Consider the following 18,194-nt stretch of genomic DNA (forward strand, 5'->3'; position numbering starts at 1 on the left):
AGTCCTGTCACTGACGTCCTGAGGAAATGAAAAGGCTCTGAAAGGCTGAGAGAATTGGGGCTGTTCAGCCTGGAAAAACAAAGGCTCCAGGGTGATCTAAGTGCATCCCTTCAGTACCTGAGGGAAGCCTGGAAGAGAGCTGGAGGGGCACTTTTCACAAGGGAATGCACAAGGAAAAGAGAGAATGGCTTTAAGCTGAAGGAGGGCAGGTTTAGATTAGATATAAGGGAAGAAATTGTTCCTTGTGAGGGTGGGGGAGGCACAGGGTGCCCAGAGCAGCTGGGGCTGCCCCTGGATCCCTGGCAGTGCCCAAGGCCAGGCTGGACACTGGGGCTGGGAGCAGCCTGGGACAGTGGGAGGTGTCCCTGCCATGGCTGGGGTGGCACTGGGTGGGCTTTAAGGTCCCTTCTGACCCAAAGCACACTGTGACTTTATGATTCTCTAACTCAATGATTTACATATCCTCAGACTAATAAATCTGGCAGACAGTTGATGCAGAAACAAAATAAAACAGAGGCAATTTAACCAGCACAAGCTGTTGGGCAATGTGTGCTCAGGCACGGGGATGCTGCAGTTTACACGTCATGTCCCTCAAGTGACACAAAGTCTGAGGGGTTATTGCCAGTTGCTTGGGCTAAGTTCAGTTTTGAAATGCCAGGAGCTGCTCACTATTTCTATTCTTGAAGCTCTGTGTGGGTCCCCAGGCATTGTGGGACACTTTGCAAACATGCAACCAAGTGCCTTTGTCCTTGAAGGCTTCCAATATAAGACCATAATCACAGCCAGATAGGAACACAGAAGTGAAAAGCAGAAGAAATTATGAATGACTAAATGATTACTCACTGAGAACTCTTATTCAAAGACCCAGCACTGAAATTAAACTGAAGATTTTTAAACAGTTTGACAATTTTTTAGTAATTTATGTCATGGAAAAGGTTCTTGTCTCACATCTGACCACTTGGCCGACCCTACTTCCACAGTTTCTCACAGCATCAATCCTGTGACCACTGGAATAACTGCTCACATAAAGTTTTAGTGACAAGAAAGCTTTCTTCATCCTGTGTGAAAGACATATGGCGTCCCATTTGCCTGTCTATTCACAGCTGCCTGAAAACAAAGCTAATTTAATTGTAAAAAATTCATAAAAAGCCTATTTTTGAAAAATGTCTTTGGGAATAGAAGAAATCCCAGCTCTCAGTATCTAGCAACTTCAGGAACTGCCAAAAGTAGTGAGAAATGTAAAAGGCACTAATTTAAGGACAAAGAAATATTAATGTGAAAAGTCAATCATTATGTAATTCCAGAACACATCAGAAGTTTCATTTTTGTCTGATTTATAAATATTTGGGCCATTGAACTACAAACTTATGAGGAAAGAGTTTAAATCTATTTTACAACTTCTAATTAGTTTGCCTTGATGATTCTGACAATGGCCATTGGTGGAGTGACCAGAAGTATTCATTTTAAAAGTTTATTCACCATAACTGCCTGGAAAGCTCCCCTCTTCACAGAGGAGAGGACAGTAAACCTACTTTAATGTCCTCTAGTAAACTTCCATTTTCCAAGATTATCTGGGCTGTGAACCAAGAGTATCTTTCATTAGTTCAAATAACTAAATAATTATGACCAGATTTAGCAGCTCTGAAATCCAACAACAGCAGTGTGCAGTGCTGGTGCCTTTCTGTGTGGGACAGTAGTTTGGTCCCACTCAGACTAATCAGCCTTTGTTCTTATGCAGAAATTATTCCTCACTGACCTTTAGAAGTCTGGAGCCTCTTTTATGTCCCCAAACTGACACACTTGTATCTCATCTGTCATCTCCTTCCCCTGCCTGTTCTGCCTGGTGTATTTGGGTTTGCTTTCTTTGCTGACTATTAAACATTCTTTTGTTTCCTCCATGGTATTTATTAATCCTATTTTTTTTTTTCCATTGGCAGTCTTGGGTTTATGGGAAATATTACATGCTGTGAGTTTCTGGGCAGATTCCTCAGCAGAGATATCCTGGCACAGTTTCACTCAGCTGAATGGCAACCTGTTAATTTAAGGCATGGTTCTACATGTAGATCCTCCATGCATTAATATATCCTAAGGATTTTAAGAATAATTAATTGGTGAGTTGAACAATTTTTCCCTAGAGGTGCTTGGGGCTTTTACATGTTTTCTTTTTGTACTCATGTGGGTATTCTCAGCTCAGTCAGAGAGAAAGAGAAAGGTTTTCTAACCAGGCAAGAGCCTGAGAAACAGTTAAGAAAGAATGTAAATAATTCTCTAATCTATCTTGTTATTCACATTGTTTATAGATATGTTCTGCCACTGTGCATCATTCACTGCACACCAATGGTGTGATATGTTTTCACTCTAAGACCAATGAAATTAGCCTTCTCAATGTTCTCTATATATAGAGTGGTACATTTGAAATAAAGAGAGAGTTCATTTTCTTAGCCTTCTGATCTAAAATTCTCTGTTCCCGTCCTGCTCAACAGCATCATACTCATTTTATGGTTCAACTCATTAATTTTGTTTTAAAGTAGTAAATCATAGAATAGCTGTGATTTCAGTATCAAAACACTGCACTGTGTGTCAAAATGAATATTAAGCATTTTCAGGGTAAATATATATCAGTAGATGTTCAAAATACATCAGGATCTCGGGTTATCAGAAATAGAAATTTTGTGTGTGGTCAGTATAAGTAAATCTGATTTGGGTGGAGCTTTGTAGCATAATGATGCCACATCAAAACAAAGGTAAGCAGAAAGAGCTTAGGCAGACTCCTGCAGACATCACAGACAATACATTTCTGTGTTCATTAGATAAAAATAGTCTTGGCAGAAGATAAGTTGCACATGAAAACATTATGTTTGGCTACAAAGATTACTTAAAATTGGTATTGAGAAAATCATGTGGCTAAACGCAATCTAAAGAAACTGCTGAAGCAGTAACATGGGGCTCTCATGTCACAAGGTATCATTATTTAAACCTTATCTCTATTGTTTTGTGGTCATAGTGTGTAATTTGGTATTTGGGTTTGGTGCACTCTGCTGTACTCTTTAAATCTGCAGGAAATTCCAAACTATTACTGGACTATTTTTCAGTATATTCAACATATTGCAAAGTATGGATTTTTAAGTAAAACCAAAGTCACTACAGAATATATGCATCTTTTTGCTTTGCCCCACCATCCTCTCCTAGACTGAGGAGGATGAGGAATGCTTCCTATTAAACATCATTAAATGGGATATTTTATGAACTATGGGAGCAGGCTTAGCCAACTGCTTTTACTGTTGCTTTTATCACCCCAGAGTAAAACCAGCAGATGACGCCAGGTCTGGACCCTTCCTTCATTTCTTCTGCTTCAATGCACCTTCAAGTGTATTTACTTCCCACTGACTAAAAGACTCTTAATTTTTTCAACATATTCCTTTAGAAAATCTCCTGTTCTGGAGGCTGAAATGTCTAGTCCAACATAATACAGCTCTTCTGATCTTTAAGATAAAATTAAAATAATGCTGAAGTTGCAAAGTCAGGAATCCAAAAGTGAAATAACCTGAGGAAGAAAGATGGCCACTGTGTCCTTTAATCTATCCATTTTTATCCTTAGCCACATAATACTGTGTTTAATTATATAAGCACAGAACGTTGTTGTTTTTTTTTTTTTTTTCCAAAGGACCCCTACTTCAGCTACTATAAATCAGTGTTAACTCCCTTGGTTTTTAAATTGATTTAGACCAGCTGGGTTCTAAGTGCTTATCTATATGTCAATGTCTTCCTTTGCATCTCGCCTTTCTTCTATCTTTTAGAAAATAAGATTGTTCACAAAGGCAATGCCTTCATATATATTTTTGTGGGCACCAGAAGCTTTGCTGACAGCTCATTTGGTTCAGATAGTCCTCTTCGTGGCATCACAATACTCTGTGGGGCATTTTGTCCAAAAATCACTAATTACACTTCACAAGGCTCTTTTAACCTAATCTAATATGTGGAATGTGAGTCATGGGGCCAAGCTTCCACACAGCACTTTACTCAGGAAATGGGCTTAGTGATTCAAGATGAGGAAAGGTGGCAGAAGGAGCCCCTGAGAAAACTGGATTTGCCCTGAGTCACCCCAGCACAGGGACAGAGCCCTCAGGAGCCCTTGCTTTAGGCACCAGACCCAAAACCCCACTGGGAGGCTTGGGCAGAGCATCTTAAACAATTCCTGGTTCCCGTTCAGAGAGCACCAGGGGTTCATCCAGCAGGAAAACTATTCCCCCCAAGAGGATTCTCTCCATGGCACAGCCAGGCACAGGGCACAGCCAGCAGGCTCAAAACCCCAGAGAACTTACTAGGCTGGGCAGGGATTTGTGTTGCACAGTTTTGTTTCAGTTAAAGGCTTTGTCCTTGGGCCACAGAAGGAGGTGTTGACTCGTGCACGATGATCTTCCAAACAAATTGCTTTTGCTGTAATGTGTCCTGTGGAAGTATTAGACAAGAATATGCTATAATAAACCTGTATTTGAATTATAAGAGAAAAAAATAGTAGAGAACAATTTTAACTAAACAAGTCTAAACTTATCCTTGCTAAAAATCCACTGACTTGAAATAAATAAAATATGCAGCAACCTGTTTTAACATTGATTTTGTTCTCTGTAGCATTGATGCTGCTGAAGTCAGATAAAACATTTTAGCTATAAACAACAGATTTGAAGACTGTTCCCCCAGCAAAAATTAGTAATTATTCAAATCCTAATTCCCTGCAGACACCAGCAGGGCTTGCTTAGAACCCTCCTCACCCACTTGAAAACTACAAATAAACATTCTGTAACCTTTTTACAGTGAATCTCTACAGACTCCAGAGTTCTGCAGGTACCTGTACCTTTGACTTAATCAAGTGTCAGCAGCAGGAGAATTACCAAAATGCCTTAAGTGATTTTATAGATTTGTCTTTTAACTGAGATCTATCATTCACTTCACACATGGTTCATTGGGCACAGTGAATCAAATTTGGAAACAAGGCTGTTTTCACCATTTTTATATCCATGTTGCGGCCTTTTAAGGGGAAGGAAGAAAATACAGCTGTAATATTTTATGGCTACAGTGCTCCTGGTGGATCTTTCTTCCATAAACCATTTACTGAGATGTTGTGAAGTTCTGACACTGCACCAGCAAGGTATTACTGAATTTCACCTGAACTTTTTTGTCAATACAGGAGCATTTCCTTCAGTGCCCAGTCATATCCTTTAGTATTACAGACTTCCCACATGCCAGCTTTTTGCTTTCATAACACCGTAGATTTACTTTCACTGACAAAACATGCAGGATTTATAAAAACAAATAGGTGTCTGTGCAAGAAAAGAGGAAATCAAAGTGCATAATTAACTTCCACATTACTTCAACAGGAAGATGTGATATGCATACAGGTTGACCTAAACAAAAGATACTGACTCACTGGCATGAATATTTTTTACTCTAAAGATCATACAAAGTTATTTCCCCTGTGTTCTAGGTTATCAGATGAAAAAATAAGGACCAGGTGTTCAGTGTAAACCCCTGTATGCATCAATGTATATTTGCAAAATTAAAGGCAGCTGAAAAGCTTTGAGATGCTTTTAAAAAAATGAAGAAGAAGAGGCTTGGCAATGGGAAAGTCACCTACCACCACCACAGGTCGCTGAGCACTCAGACTGCACTGTCACCCAGGAGTAGCTGTGTTTTCTGACAGATGTCTTGTTTTCAATGCTGGTTTTGGCAAATGTATATTGCCAAGAAATCCCAGGGTTTTTGCCTTGTAACAGGATCTGTAGAGGGATATTTGGGGTTTGTTAAAAAAAAAAAAAAAAAAGGTGGGGAGGAGGTAAAAAAAAGGATTCTGTCAGTCTGAAAGAAGATGAACTAAACACGATAAACACAAAATATACAGACACACAGCATGCTTGTGAGAGGATTTTCAGGAGACCCAAAGGAAAGACCATCAGAGCAATTCCTAAACAGCAAAGCATTGCCTGGAAAAACACCTGCAGGTCTGTAAGAGAGGGTGCAGAAACAGAGTCCCCTCCTGACAATCAGGGGCACCTGACCAGGTCAGAGCAGCAGCACTGTCTTCAGCAGAGGTGGAGCATCACCCCCAGAACATCACCCTCTGACCCCTGCACTCACTGCAGGGGCTGGACTCTGCCTGGGGCACTGCAGCATATGGATTTGGCATCTGGGGATGGGTGACATCTCCTCTCTTTAGTAAGAAAAGCCCTGGCTGATCCTTGTAGCTGTGGGTGAGGGTCTGTAGTGACACAGAGTCCCCAGGCAGTGCAAAGGAGAGCTGCTTTATTGCAAAATCCAGGCCTTTCTCAGTTACACAGCTTTAAATCATATCAAACATAATTCAACCAACCACCATACACCACGATGAGAACACATAATGGTGATGTAATTTGTTTTTCTACCTCTAATTCAGCTGAGTCACTTTCCCACAGTCCTTTTCTACCTAGCAGGTCTGAGCCATGGTTTACAAGGCCTTCCCTTTGTATGGTTTTACAACATTGCAACATCTAGCAAGGAGGAAGCCTTTGCCCACCAAGCAGGACTCAGATGCTTTCCTGGCAGAAGCTTGAGCAAAGCAGCAGCACAGCTGTGGGGCTGGAGGTGACCTCCTCAGTTCTTGGGGCTAAGAGTCGAAAACACAAGTCTCTTTCTTGTAAAACACTCTTTTCTGTGTGGACTGGTGATAAATTTTGTTTGTAAGACCCTCAGCTGGAATTTTTCTCATGGTGATTGAAGCTGACAAAGCTTCAGTGCAGGAGAGAACCTGTCCTTGGGTGTCTAGAGAGCAAAAAAGAATTGGAAAAATATTTTATTCACTATTTCAGCATAATGTTTTGGGAAAGTTATAGAAAGTGTGATTACTGACTATAATAACAATCTCTGTCATTTAACTCAGGGAGCCCAGCTCTCAAGGGTGTACTATTTTAGTGGTGAATTATATTGTAGTTTTCATTCACCATATTCATTTCAAGACTGAATTATAATCACTGCAAGATGCATGAACATCTGACACATACCTAAATCTGGGGAGAAATTTCTACTTAACAACATTTATTTTAAAAACTTTTGGCAGCAAAGTGCAATTATATCCACACTTAGTAGAAACAGTGTGGGAGTTTACAGTTACAGATCTCTAATGACTCTTAATTCCTCACCAATATGGATCTTGTCACAGTAACATAAAGAGCAGGTGCAGTTGACCTCAGTTCCTAAATATGCTTTTTGATAAGCATTAGCATTTCAAGTACAATTCAAGTCTGTGTTAATAATTGCCATTCAAAATATTAATAACTTATCAGTGAAGTTTACATAATGTCTGACCTGAGAACTTAAGCAATCTGAACAAGCAGAACTGATCTCTGTAGAGACTGGTTTCATAAAATAGCAACAAACTCGCATTTATGTTGTTTAAGACCAAGGAATATAGTAACATTTTGAAATGTAGCCAAGGGTTTTAAGGTATTCTGAAAATGTACCTAGTGGAAAACAGAAATTGCCCATGACACTGAAAATTTAGACCAAATTTACATGACCTGCAGCTCAATAATGTTGAACACATGAAGGATCTGGACTGCACAATGTTTACTTTTCTAGAAGAAAGAAAAATGGATGCTATCATTTCCATTCTTAGTAGCCAAAGATTTTATTTCAGTCAGGGAACTTCAGTAATGATCCAAACTGAGAAAACAGCAATTAGGGCTGCAAAAGGCAAATACTTCCAAATGAATTGTAGAGTATGTGCCTTCTCCTGGGAGGATTCATATTAGAAACTCCTTCAAGCACTGGTAAATCCAGTATTTCATATGAATTTTTTCAGCCATCCAAGCTTAATTCATGAGCACCTTAGAATAACAGTGAGGTTATGGAAGAAATAGATCTGAGAGTGATTACTGACCTCTATTTTGAATGAAAACTCTTGGTAGAAATAGGATTACCAGATCTGCTTTAGGGATGAGTTATAGATGCAAGTATATATCACAACTATTTTACAAGAACAGGATTAAAATGGAATACTCTGAAATTAGGAAACATGAGAACTAAGACTGCTGTGCAACTCCTCTCTACCCTGCACAGATGCACCCTGGATCTCAGGATCTCTCACTGGCTCCCCAGAAAACCCCCACAGTGTCCAGTGCTCCCAGCACATGGGGCTCACTAATGAGCATCTCACAAAGCTTCTATATTTCACTCTAGGCTCCTTCCTCAGGGTATGCTTCTGCACCCTAGTTGCTATACTCTATTCAAATCATTCCCAGTGTAACTTTTTTTGTGACTTTTCTTGTTCCCTTGGTTATTCATCATTATCTGATGTAAGTGTGGTAAGATAACAGCCCCTTCAGATGAAGGAAAACATCTCTTTTGAAAAATACTACAGGATCTCAACTTTTCATCAGGAATGCAATACTTTTCAAAAGTTGCAATTTTGCCAAAGTAACGTTTTTATTTTCACAAATCTATCAGACTGCTGACAGCAAAAAGTCCAGCTGTTCCAACAGCTGCTCTACAGTTTGAATATTGAACCCCAAGTCCATTGGCATTACAGATAAAACAGGTTGCAACAACATGCTCACTCTTCTCTTCTTCTCTCAAGGACAAATTGAGACAAATATCTGAAGCATAAAGCTTCAGAACATGTGCTTCAGAAAAAAAATGCAGTGTCTTAATTGCAGAAAGAACTGAGCTCTCCAATACTGTTCTTTGTTTAAAACAATGCCTTCCCTGCTACTTCTTACAGACTAGACCTCAAAATATTTTAATTTACATTTACTCATCCTCCAAGTCTAAGGTATTAGCACAGATCTTGGCATCTTAGGCAGCCAGAAACACTCTCTCCCATTTCAGTAGGTGCTCTGTGTTCCTTCAAGAGCAGAGGCTGAAATTCTGTCTGGCCTTTTAATATGTTGTGTCAAAGGAGGAGAAGGTTTTGTCCATACCACAAAACCTCATGTAAGGGTTAGTCCTCATCTCATTTGATTCTGACAACTGTCATAAAACTGTGCTGTGCCAGTGGCTAAAAAGCAGCAAAGTTTAAAACTTTTCTAATAAAAATATCTTGAAGTATTAGACCAAACATTTGTGTTCTGAAAGTGCTCTTTGTGACAGTGGAGGCAAGGAACAGATGGAATGCGTTCTGAACACAATTCAGAACAGGAAAGGGGGAGGATGAGAAGGTAAGAGGGGCAGTTTTACTCCTGTTAGAGCAATACTCTGCTGGTGCTTCAGCAGAGTGAAGGGGATGGTCTGTGACGAGTGAGAATAAGCCCCATGAGAATCCATCCCTTCAGAGAACGGAGAACATGATGCAGAGAGCTTGCAGCTGGGTGGGTGCCTGGGGGGTAAATCCTGCACACCAGGCAAGCCGGGCCATACACATTTTAAGACCTTGGGCTACACCCCCTCCTTGCACGTTGGGAAGTAGCCACAATTCTAACAGGCAGGAGAAGGGAACTTCCTCTCCATTTCCTGGCCAGCAGCCAAAGCCAGAGCCCCTTCCCACCCAGCAGGCGAGGAGAGGGAATGTTTACTAAGCAGGAGCTGCATCACTGTCAGGTGTCTCTCCTCCTGTATCATCCCAGCCATGCAGAAAAAGGGGCAAAATCAAAATATGGAGCAGTATTGAAGACAAAAATATTGCAGGGCACAAAAAAATCATATGCTTTGAAGTCCCTGGTGCTCAGCTGAAAAATACTACATGGTGTATAATGTCTGACTGAGTTTTCAACAGGAATGCAATACTATTGCAAAGTTGCAATTTTGCCAAAGTAATGAGCATATAAAAAGTTTTCTATCGTATTTTCAAACATTCATTATAAAGCCCCTTCTTAACAACCCAATAACTGAAGTCTGCATATTCAGCCAAGTTATCAGACCTACAAATATGGAAAGACCTCCAGCGCTAGTCTACTTAACTGGATGCATTCCAGCATCTTTTCAGCCAACTGGCATTTGCTCCCAAATTTACAGCTGGCAAACAACCTCCTTAAACATTTCCAGTTCCTCAACAGAACTGTTTAATGTCTACCTTTAACACACCAACCACCTGACTTCAGACACAGCACTCAGCAGCTCTGACCACAGGGCGCAGAGTTATAAAATTTACAGCTTCTTGAGTTGGAAAACCACAGGCTCTATGGCTGGAATCTGCTGGATCTGTTCCGAAGGAAAAGAACTGTGCCTTTAGCTTACGGCACAAAATGGTAAAACAATGGATAAACTGAACTCTCCTGAGTAAAGAACCTTTTCCTTTTGCTGCTAATTTTGATGTGAAAGCTAAACCAGTAAATTCTCTAAACTAGCTGTGCATCTGCTCCTTTGTTTGAGATTTTTTTTTCTCATGGCCATCCTAAGTTTCCAATATAATACTCTATTTTGCAGGTCAATTTTTTAAAGAGTCTACTAACATTGCTTTGTTATGATTGACTTGGTGCTTTCCAGTGTTTTTTTATTGTAAAATGTGCATCTGAAGTTACTTGCAGCACACTGAATTAAGAGAGATTAATTGATACAAGCTAAGTTCCTATTCTTTCCATGATGTTTTGTTCAATGTATAGGAAAGAACACTAATGCCAGCCTTGTAGCATGCTGAGAAAAGGACTTGTTATCTCTGGAGGTCTAACAGACATTTACAAATCACTTACAGAGTGAAGCTGAGCACAGAGGAAAAAATCCAGGTAAAAAGGACTATTTTCTTCTGCATGTGCCCAATTCACAAAATGGGCAAGAGCCCAAACTCTGAATCCCAGTATCCACAGTGCCATTGATCTGCATCCTCAGGCTGCATCTACACTGCAAACATCATCTACACTTCCAGGGTCATTCCCATTCTTTGGAGGCCTCGGATAATTTCTTTAGGGGGATGTACCAGTCTGCAGGGAGGGCAGACAGAGAAGTCTGTGTGAGGGCAAGTGCCTGGCTGTGCTCTGCTTGAGACCTGCAGTTCTCATCCACTGGGGATCTACATGCTGTTTAATAAATATTGTAACAGCCAATATCCTAAACCACATTCTGATTTCTCTGTTCAGTCAAGGTTAATTCCACAGACTTCTATGAATTTATTCTGGTATATTTAAGCATGCAGCATATGGTTCTGGTGGAAAAGTGTTTAAAACAATTTTAAAATTAGTCTGTTGTCTTCAATGGGCAGTTACTGGATGGGATCCTTGACAGTGGCAGCACCAAGGCTTCAAAGGAAAGTGGGAGAACACCTGCTTGGAAAGCAGTAAAGGAAGAATTACCCACTGGGTACTTAAGCCAAACCTTAAAACAAAAGGGGTTTTATCTCTTCAGTATCTAAAATAACTATAAACACAGTCCTAACTAAAAGCTTATGACAAACTACTGTTTTTCAAGTCCACTAAGGTCATTAAAAGAAAAAAAGAAAGAAAGAAAGAAAAAAAAAAGAAGTATGAAAGGGTCCTAGATGATCTCATTTCTACTTCAGCTGTTTCAAATTTATCTTCCATTGTTATTATGCTCCATTTTTTCACTGTTCACATGCTAAATGTACAACCTTCAGGGATGCTGTCCAGCTAATCTCTCCTCACTACAGGAGAACCCTTTTATCCATTGTATTGAGTCAACATCTGTATCTTATAAGTACATCTTAGGTCTCTTTAGCCTACTTTCTCTTCAGGGGAAATTAGTACAAATTTATCATCTAGTAGCTAATAATAAATATAATCCTTTATAACTGCAACTTGGCTTTCTCCCTGTGGCAGCTACATCATCAGCAAAGCCATTCCACCTGGCCTCCCTTCTCCTGTTTTCCCCTATTGATAAAGAGGAAGTGATTTACTGGATTTAATTAGATGTGTTCCTGCCTTTAAGCTCCATTCACCTTCTCTTCCTGTGGACGTCTGCCTCTTTACAAAGCATCCTTTCCATCTGTTACTTATTGATGTTAAAATAAACTCTCTTTATTTCACAAAGATGTCGCCATCTCTTGATTTAATGTTTCACCAAGTTTGAGGTAAACTTCAGTGAGGATTCTCATCCTGTCTCATCCTGGGAAACTTTGCTTTCTCCAATTGTATTTGACTTCTCAATCTAGTCAATTCTTCCTTCATCTGCTTATTGATAGAATGGAACACAAAATTACAAAACTCTCATGTTTTTAAATTAGTTCCTCAATCCCTGGCCATGCAGCCTCTTTCATGCCCACATAAAGTTTTGTTTTCTTGTGCCCTTTCAGAATCTTTCTCAGCATTTGAGTGAGTTGTGGAGGGTGACTGAATATTTCACCAAACGAATGTCCCTAGTGAGCCCTACAGGTAACAGAGCTCTGTGAGGGCTGTCCTTCTCCATATGATTTTCAGCAGCTGGTGGTGCCCACTGGCAGCCCTTGCTTGCAAAGCTAGATAAATAATGATAAATATACTGACTGTTTCTCGTCAAGTTAAATATCTTTCACTTAACAGAAAAACACTGAAAAGGTCTTTAAACTGGAAGAACTGACCTTGGATTACCTAGGTCCAAATAACAGATAGATGAGCTGAAGGTATTCAGCTACATTAAAAAAAAAAAAAACAAAAAACCAGCAGGTTTCTATTCAAGATGAGACAAATATGCTACAAAAACTATGTTTTAAAAAGCTGGTATGAACTTCTCATCCTAGATTGGCATCTACCATATTTCTACCCCTCTGACCACTGACCATTATTTCATGTAATCTAAATTGGGCCATTTCAGCGACTGTCTTCTGAATCTATTAATGTTTTTCATTTCAGCTTTTACTGGCTTTTGAAAACCCATAATCACCAAAAATATCAGTGTTGACTTCAGAAGGACACTGATACACAAATTCTGAAGGACATCAGTTTACTGGGTTTTCCCTTCCCCCCCTCTGTGAAATCAATTCCTGAACAATCCAGAAGGGATCCTGATGAATCCTAAAACCTCATCATGCATTCACCCTTCCAGCAGTTGTGCTCAGGAAATACTAGTCATGCATATTAATTCCACATACATCTCACAATGTTCTCCTCTTCAGAAAATATCTGGCCACTACAGTTTGTACTTTTTCTCCCACAACCCAGTTAAATTACAGAGTCACTATCTTTGTCTTTTTTAGTATGCTTCATTCCCATAATTACATATCTATAATATATAGAAGTATAGATATGGAAGGGAGGGTTTGGTGAAATTCTAGGGTAAATAAGAAAAGCACTTTATGTCTTTTTCTGGTCTCTGACCCATTTTTGAATAGTGTTGAGGACTGCAATGTCTGATGAAATGATACGTGCTCAGCTGAACTATTGAAAAGCCTGACAGAAAAGCAGATGCATAGGAACACACTGTACAATAAAATATAAATACACCACATCTCACAGAACTGCAAGGCTGAACTTGTGGTGTGCAAGGCAATGGGAAATTTAAAGATTTTTTTTCTTATTTGCATCTCCTTCTGCTCTCTCAATACATGCTTCAGACGTCTCTTTCAAGAAAATATTTTGGAGGATGACTGCATTTCAAAGGAAGTGATTGCCTTGAGCACAGACTTGCCAGACCTGTCTGGTCCCATCCTCTCCTGGGAATGTTGCTCAGAGGACGAGGACATGCACAGCGTGAGCTTCCTGGATACCTGCAGCCTGCTTTGCATGCAGAAACAAAGGCAAAAACCCGGACCATTTCAGTCACCACACAATTCTCTACCAAAATTATAACTGCAGAATGAAATGGGCACGAGCTGTGTTAATCTGGCATTCAGTCATAGGTGAATGGCAATAAATACAGCTGCAAAACCTTCTGTTTTCAGCCCACCTGAAAAATAAAAGCTCCTGTATTATACATACAATTTATCCAAGTCCTCAATACCTGCAGTGCGCCATTTTACTAGGGCTCACACTGAATTATTCTGGAAGAAAAACAACAGCCCTAATCCAGAAAAAAAGCATTAAATATCTTTTGAATACAGCCTAATTAAAAAAAAATTAAAAATCTAAAGATTGCAGGAAGAAGTTGAGTCCAAACCCTGGAAAAGCTTATCTTACATAAAACTAATTTTGTTGAATAAAAAATTGCAGCAGGACAGTTTTTTGTGCTTCTTTGAAAATTACAGGTGAGATAAAAATGAAAATGAAGCTACACTGTAGTATGCTTAAATGCTCCTTTTTTTTCATCCTGTTATCAGTTTCTGGTATTTGGAGCTGAAGCAGGGTTTGTTTCACTATTATGGCTGCTAGCAGACATTCAGCAAATTTGTTTCTCAAAATATATTTCTTCAGTTTTCAGGCCTTTTTGCTTCTTAGAGTTACTGGTAAGTTATAAATAATGCAGATCTCTGAACAGAAAATTCTGCTTTTTTTTTTTTTTTTTTTTTTTTCAGAATTGAGCTTGCTGAATGTTGCCTAAATTATTAAAGGGGGGAAAACCCATCTTAAATGCAGTTCATAGATACGTGTAGTTGGGGAACACAAAACTTTTTTAGTCATTAGAATTCCCAGATACCAATGCCAGTGGTGTAGGTATTTCAATAAAAATAAAAGGGAAGCTAAAATAAGCTCTGAAAGCAGCAACAGCCTCCAGTTAAATGTTACATCTTAATAAAACTGTTTAGCATAATTTGAAAGGATGAAAATAGAAGTGTTATTTGGCATTAATTTCTTTTCTTTAATATTTATTCTGTAAAGTATGTGCATGATATGCAGCCAAGTCTTCCTGCAGGCGATTTATTATTCATACTTCAGCTCTATAATAATAATAGAGTTCAAATCTACTTTGGGTCATGACAAATAAGATTCCTGGGAATTCAGCTTAACATTTCATAGTATTTTTAAGTGTGGTGGTTTTGGTGTAAGGCAGATGATTTGCAGAGAGGGGAGCACGTCTGTAGCTTGCAGACCAAACTGACTGGACTAAAGGAAGATCCCTATGAACACACATAACCAAAATGAAAATTCTTCAATGAAGAAAAACGTTGCAAAAGGCATTGTGAATTGTGATGGCAATTTGTGGAAAGACAAACTCTTAGCCCATGTCAAGCTGCCTGTTCTAAAACTTGTGTTCACTCTCCAGAGCTCTAACATGCCCATGCTCTAGGGCCTTCAGTGGTTCCTAAGGACACATTTCAGTCCATTACTCAGCCAGCAGGAAGAGCAGCCAAGCTCTTCAGTATTCCAAATACACACTTCACTGGACACTGGTGAAAGCTTTAATAACCCTTGAAGAATATGCTTCATGTCCCAGTCTGTGCTTGCTCTTTCTTGGTTTAACAGGTCCAAGCTGGGCAAGGGAGCGGATTCCAGAGCCTGGGATATGGGATGGGGGCAAGAACAGCAGGATGCTGCCATGGCCAGGGGGCACAGCACACACGGCCGTGCTCCCCAGGGGCACTGCACGTTCCAAAGTGCTGCTGGAAGGTGTGGAAAGGAACTGAATCCCTGCTGGGGAGGGCTCCTTCCTTCTCACAGGGAAGGAAGGATTCATCAAAAGAGACTTAACAGCTGAGTTACAAAGCCAAAGACCTGCTAGAGCTAAAAAGGGCAAACTAATGGTGCTAACAGGAAGCAAAGCCCTTGATGATTCAGACTGAAATGGCCCCTCAGATGTTCTGATGCATTTTAGAAGAAAATCTAGCTAAGCAACCTGATGCAGAAAGAGCTTTTTCTTAGAACAGTAGCAAAGGCCAATTTCAAAATTGTAGAACTTGAACTAACCATGTAAATAGCAAGTTTCCTGTCTGCTTACAATAGTTTCAACACAGGACATCTGACAAACAATGTAGGTGACACAAATTTGATTGTGAGATAAACATATATAATAGAATAACTGAACCAACAGAAATTCATGCTACAGGAACCTGTGTGTGGTATTTTGACTGCATTCCAAGGTGGATGTGAAAATGGCTCTACTCACCTGCAGTTTCAGAAGTATTATTTGAACCTGTAACCATCAAGCACTGACGTAATGGTACCTTTAATTTTTACATTATTGGATTTTATTGTATGCCATATATGGGAGGCATTCATAATCTCCATCACCACTGTGAAACTCAGAAATTATGCTACAGGGTGTTTCATGCACCTTCCTTTTCACTGAATTTGTGACAGTTTACTAAATTTCAGACCTCGGTAAAGCAGTGAAAGGCCTTTCAATCCAGCATGATTTACCATACAATCAAACCTGAATGCTATCATAACACTATTCTTTAATCTCTCTGAGAGCCCCAGTGCAGAGCTGAAGCTGTCGTTAGCAATTCTGTAATGGACATCAGGGCAAGAACAAACAGAAGCCAGGCTTACTTCAAAGACCAGCGTCTCATTAGTGGGTCCTGCAGCATAGAGACTCTCGGGATGGTTAAAGGAGCGTTGATAATCAAAAACTGTCCCGGCAAAAGGGAACTTCCCTGGCCAGTCGATTGTCCAGTCTCCTGTCAGGTAGTACTTGCTGGCCAGGCTGCGCACGGCCAGGTAGCTGGGGGAGACGTGCATCTCCTGCAGCTGGATGCTGCGCGCGCCCGCCGGCACCGTCACCACCGCGTAGTAGTCTGTGAGGAGAGGAGGCAGCAACGTGTTGGCAGCTGGCACACACAGGGCTGGCTCATCTCCCTGAGCCAGTTTGAAAATTAGCACAGTTCAGAAGATACACAGCTGTTCTGACCCACCAAGTTAGTCCATTTTCACCAGGAAAAACCAGTTCTGATTTTATCCCCCCTGCCCCATGCAGCCTTTAATCAGAGTAACTCTGAGGTATTTCAATTCCTGAAATTTTTCCTTGTGATTAAAGGCAAGAAAAAGCAAGTTCACCTTAGAAAAATTCAGAACACACTAATGATGGCTCCACTGTAGCTTTTCCTGCAGTTCCCTACAGTAGTTGGAAAGTACTACTGCCAAGCACAAGGGCAGCGAGGTGGGGTGCACAGGGATGCAAAGTCCTCACAAAGCCCTGGATACCAGAGGATCTCCCTACTGCCAGCCAGGGCTGCATTACTACATCCTGGACAATTTCCTGGCCTATATTACTGCAGTAAGGACATGTCTTATGACCAACAGCAAAGAGATCCTCAAAATACCCCTGTGGGTACCAAAATCTTATCTGCATTTTATGCGTAAAAAAACTGCAGCACAGTGAGATTATTTCCCAAGAAGCCTGTAAAAATCCACTAAGGAAAAGTCCACCTCCCAGTGCCTGTATCTTCCACTGAAACAACTTCCAGACTACTTAATTTGAAAATGGACATGGAAATACTGTCATGTTTGGCATTATGCTGTGTATTGCTTTTTATATGTTCCACAGTCCCATCCCAGTCAGAGCTGCTGACAGCTATTTTTTTACTTGCCTGAATCCTAAAATCTCTTTTAAGAGGATTCACATGTGTAAAGGGAAAATGTGGCTTAAGAAACAAGAGAATTGTTTAACTGACCAAGACTTATGCTCACAGCCTTCTTGTTACCAAGAAACAGGAGAAATGTGAACTCTCCTCTCACTCTCCCTGTGATTTTCTGCTCACATCTGGACCCTCAGCCACTGCCTGAATGAGCAAAGAGTCATATATATTGCATGGGGACACAGCAGAGCAGTGAGTTGATGATCATGGGGAACAGTTTTCCTTACCATTAGCTTTGTGCTGGGTCAAGTATTGGCCTTTAAAGAACTTGCACGTTGAATTATCTCCTTTACAAACTCCACAAGCATCCAACACAGCTTTGGAACCAAGTCCATGATCACACCCTACTTGCTGCAACCAAAAGGCACAAGTGAAGGACTCAGACAAAAGGGAATTTGAAGAAACAGCTGCATTTTCCCTAAAGGAGTCAATTGCCCACTAATAAAAAATAAATAGACATTAGGATTGCAAGAAACTTAATTTTATCTTACTTCACATATTCCATCAATACAAACATCATCATTATTTGGAGAACACGGAGTTCCATCCTTCACTTTGCTGGACATTGCAAAGAAAAAGTCAAAGTCTTCAGCTGTGCAGTACAATTTACATCTGTCTTGCTCTGGGGAGAAAACAAACAAACAAACAAACAAAAGACAAGGAAGCGTTAGGAGACCTGCACTGTTAAAAGAGATAAAAAGCATCTTGGCTGTTGTTTCTTCCCGTATTCTAGAAGATAAGCTACAAGGACGAACTGTGCATGATGACAACTTAGGACACCAGAATGTAGCTAAATAGAAATATAGCTAAATAAAGTGGTTTATATTATGTTTTTTAAAAAGCACACGTGAGTTTG

The 18,194-nt window shown here is 40.1% G+C and overlaps 1 protein-coding gene across 1 annotated transcript in view; it reads right to left on the reverse strand.

Moving 5' to 3' along the window:
* The window catches only part of ADAMTS18 (ADAM metallopeptidase with thrombospondin type 1 motif 18), a 79,379-nt gene that overhangs the window by 10,664 nt on the left and 50,521 nt on the right, over nt 1–18,194 (reverse strand). Inside the window, exons 14-18 of the mRNA XM_053952748.1 lie at nt 17,830–17,960; nt 17,566–17,689; nt 16,254–16,498; nt 5,633–5,774; nt 4,323–4,449 (exon numbers count right to left, since the gene is read on the reverse strand). Of these exons, the coding sequence (XP_053808723.1) occupies nt 4,323–4,449; nt 5,633–5,774; nt 16,254–16,498; nt 17,566–17,689; nt 17,830–17,960 (769 nt within the window). The remainder of the gene's footprint in view (nt 1–4,322; nt 4,450–5,632; nt 5,775–16,253; nt 16,499–17,565; nt 17,690–17,829; nt 17,961–18,194) is intronic.

The sequence above is a fragment of the Vidua chalybeata genome, chromosome 11 (assembly GCF_026979565.1).
Source record: "Vidua chalybeata isolate OUT-0048 chromosome 11, bVidCha1 merged haplotype, whole genome shotgun sequence".
Lineage (NCBI taxonomy): Eukaryota > Metazoa > Chordata > Aves > Passeriformes > Viduidae > Vidua > Vidua chalybeata.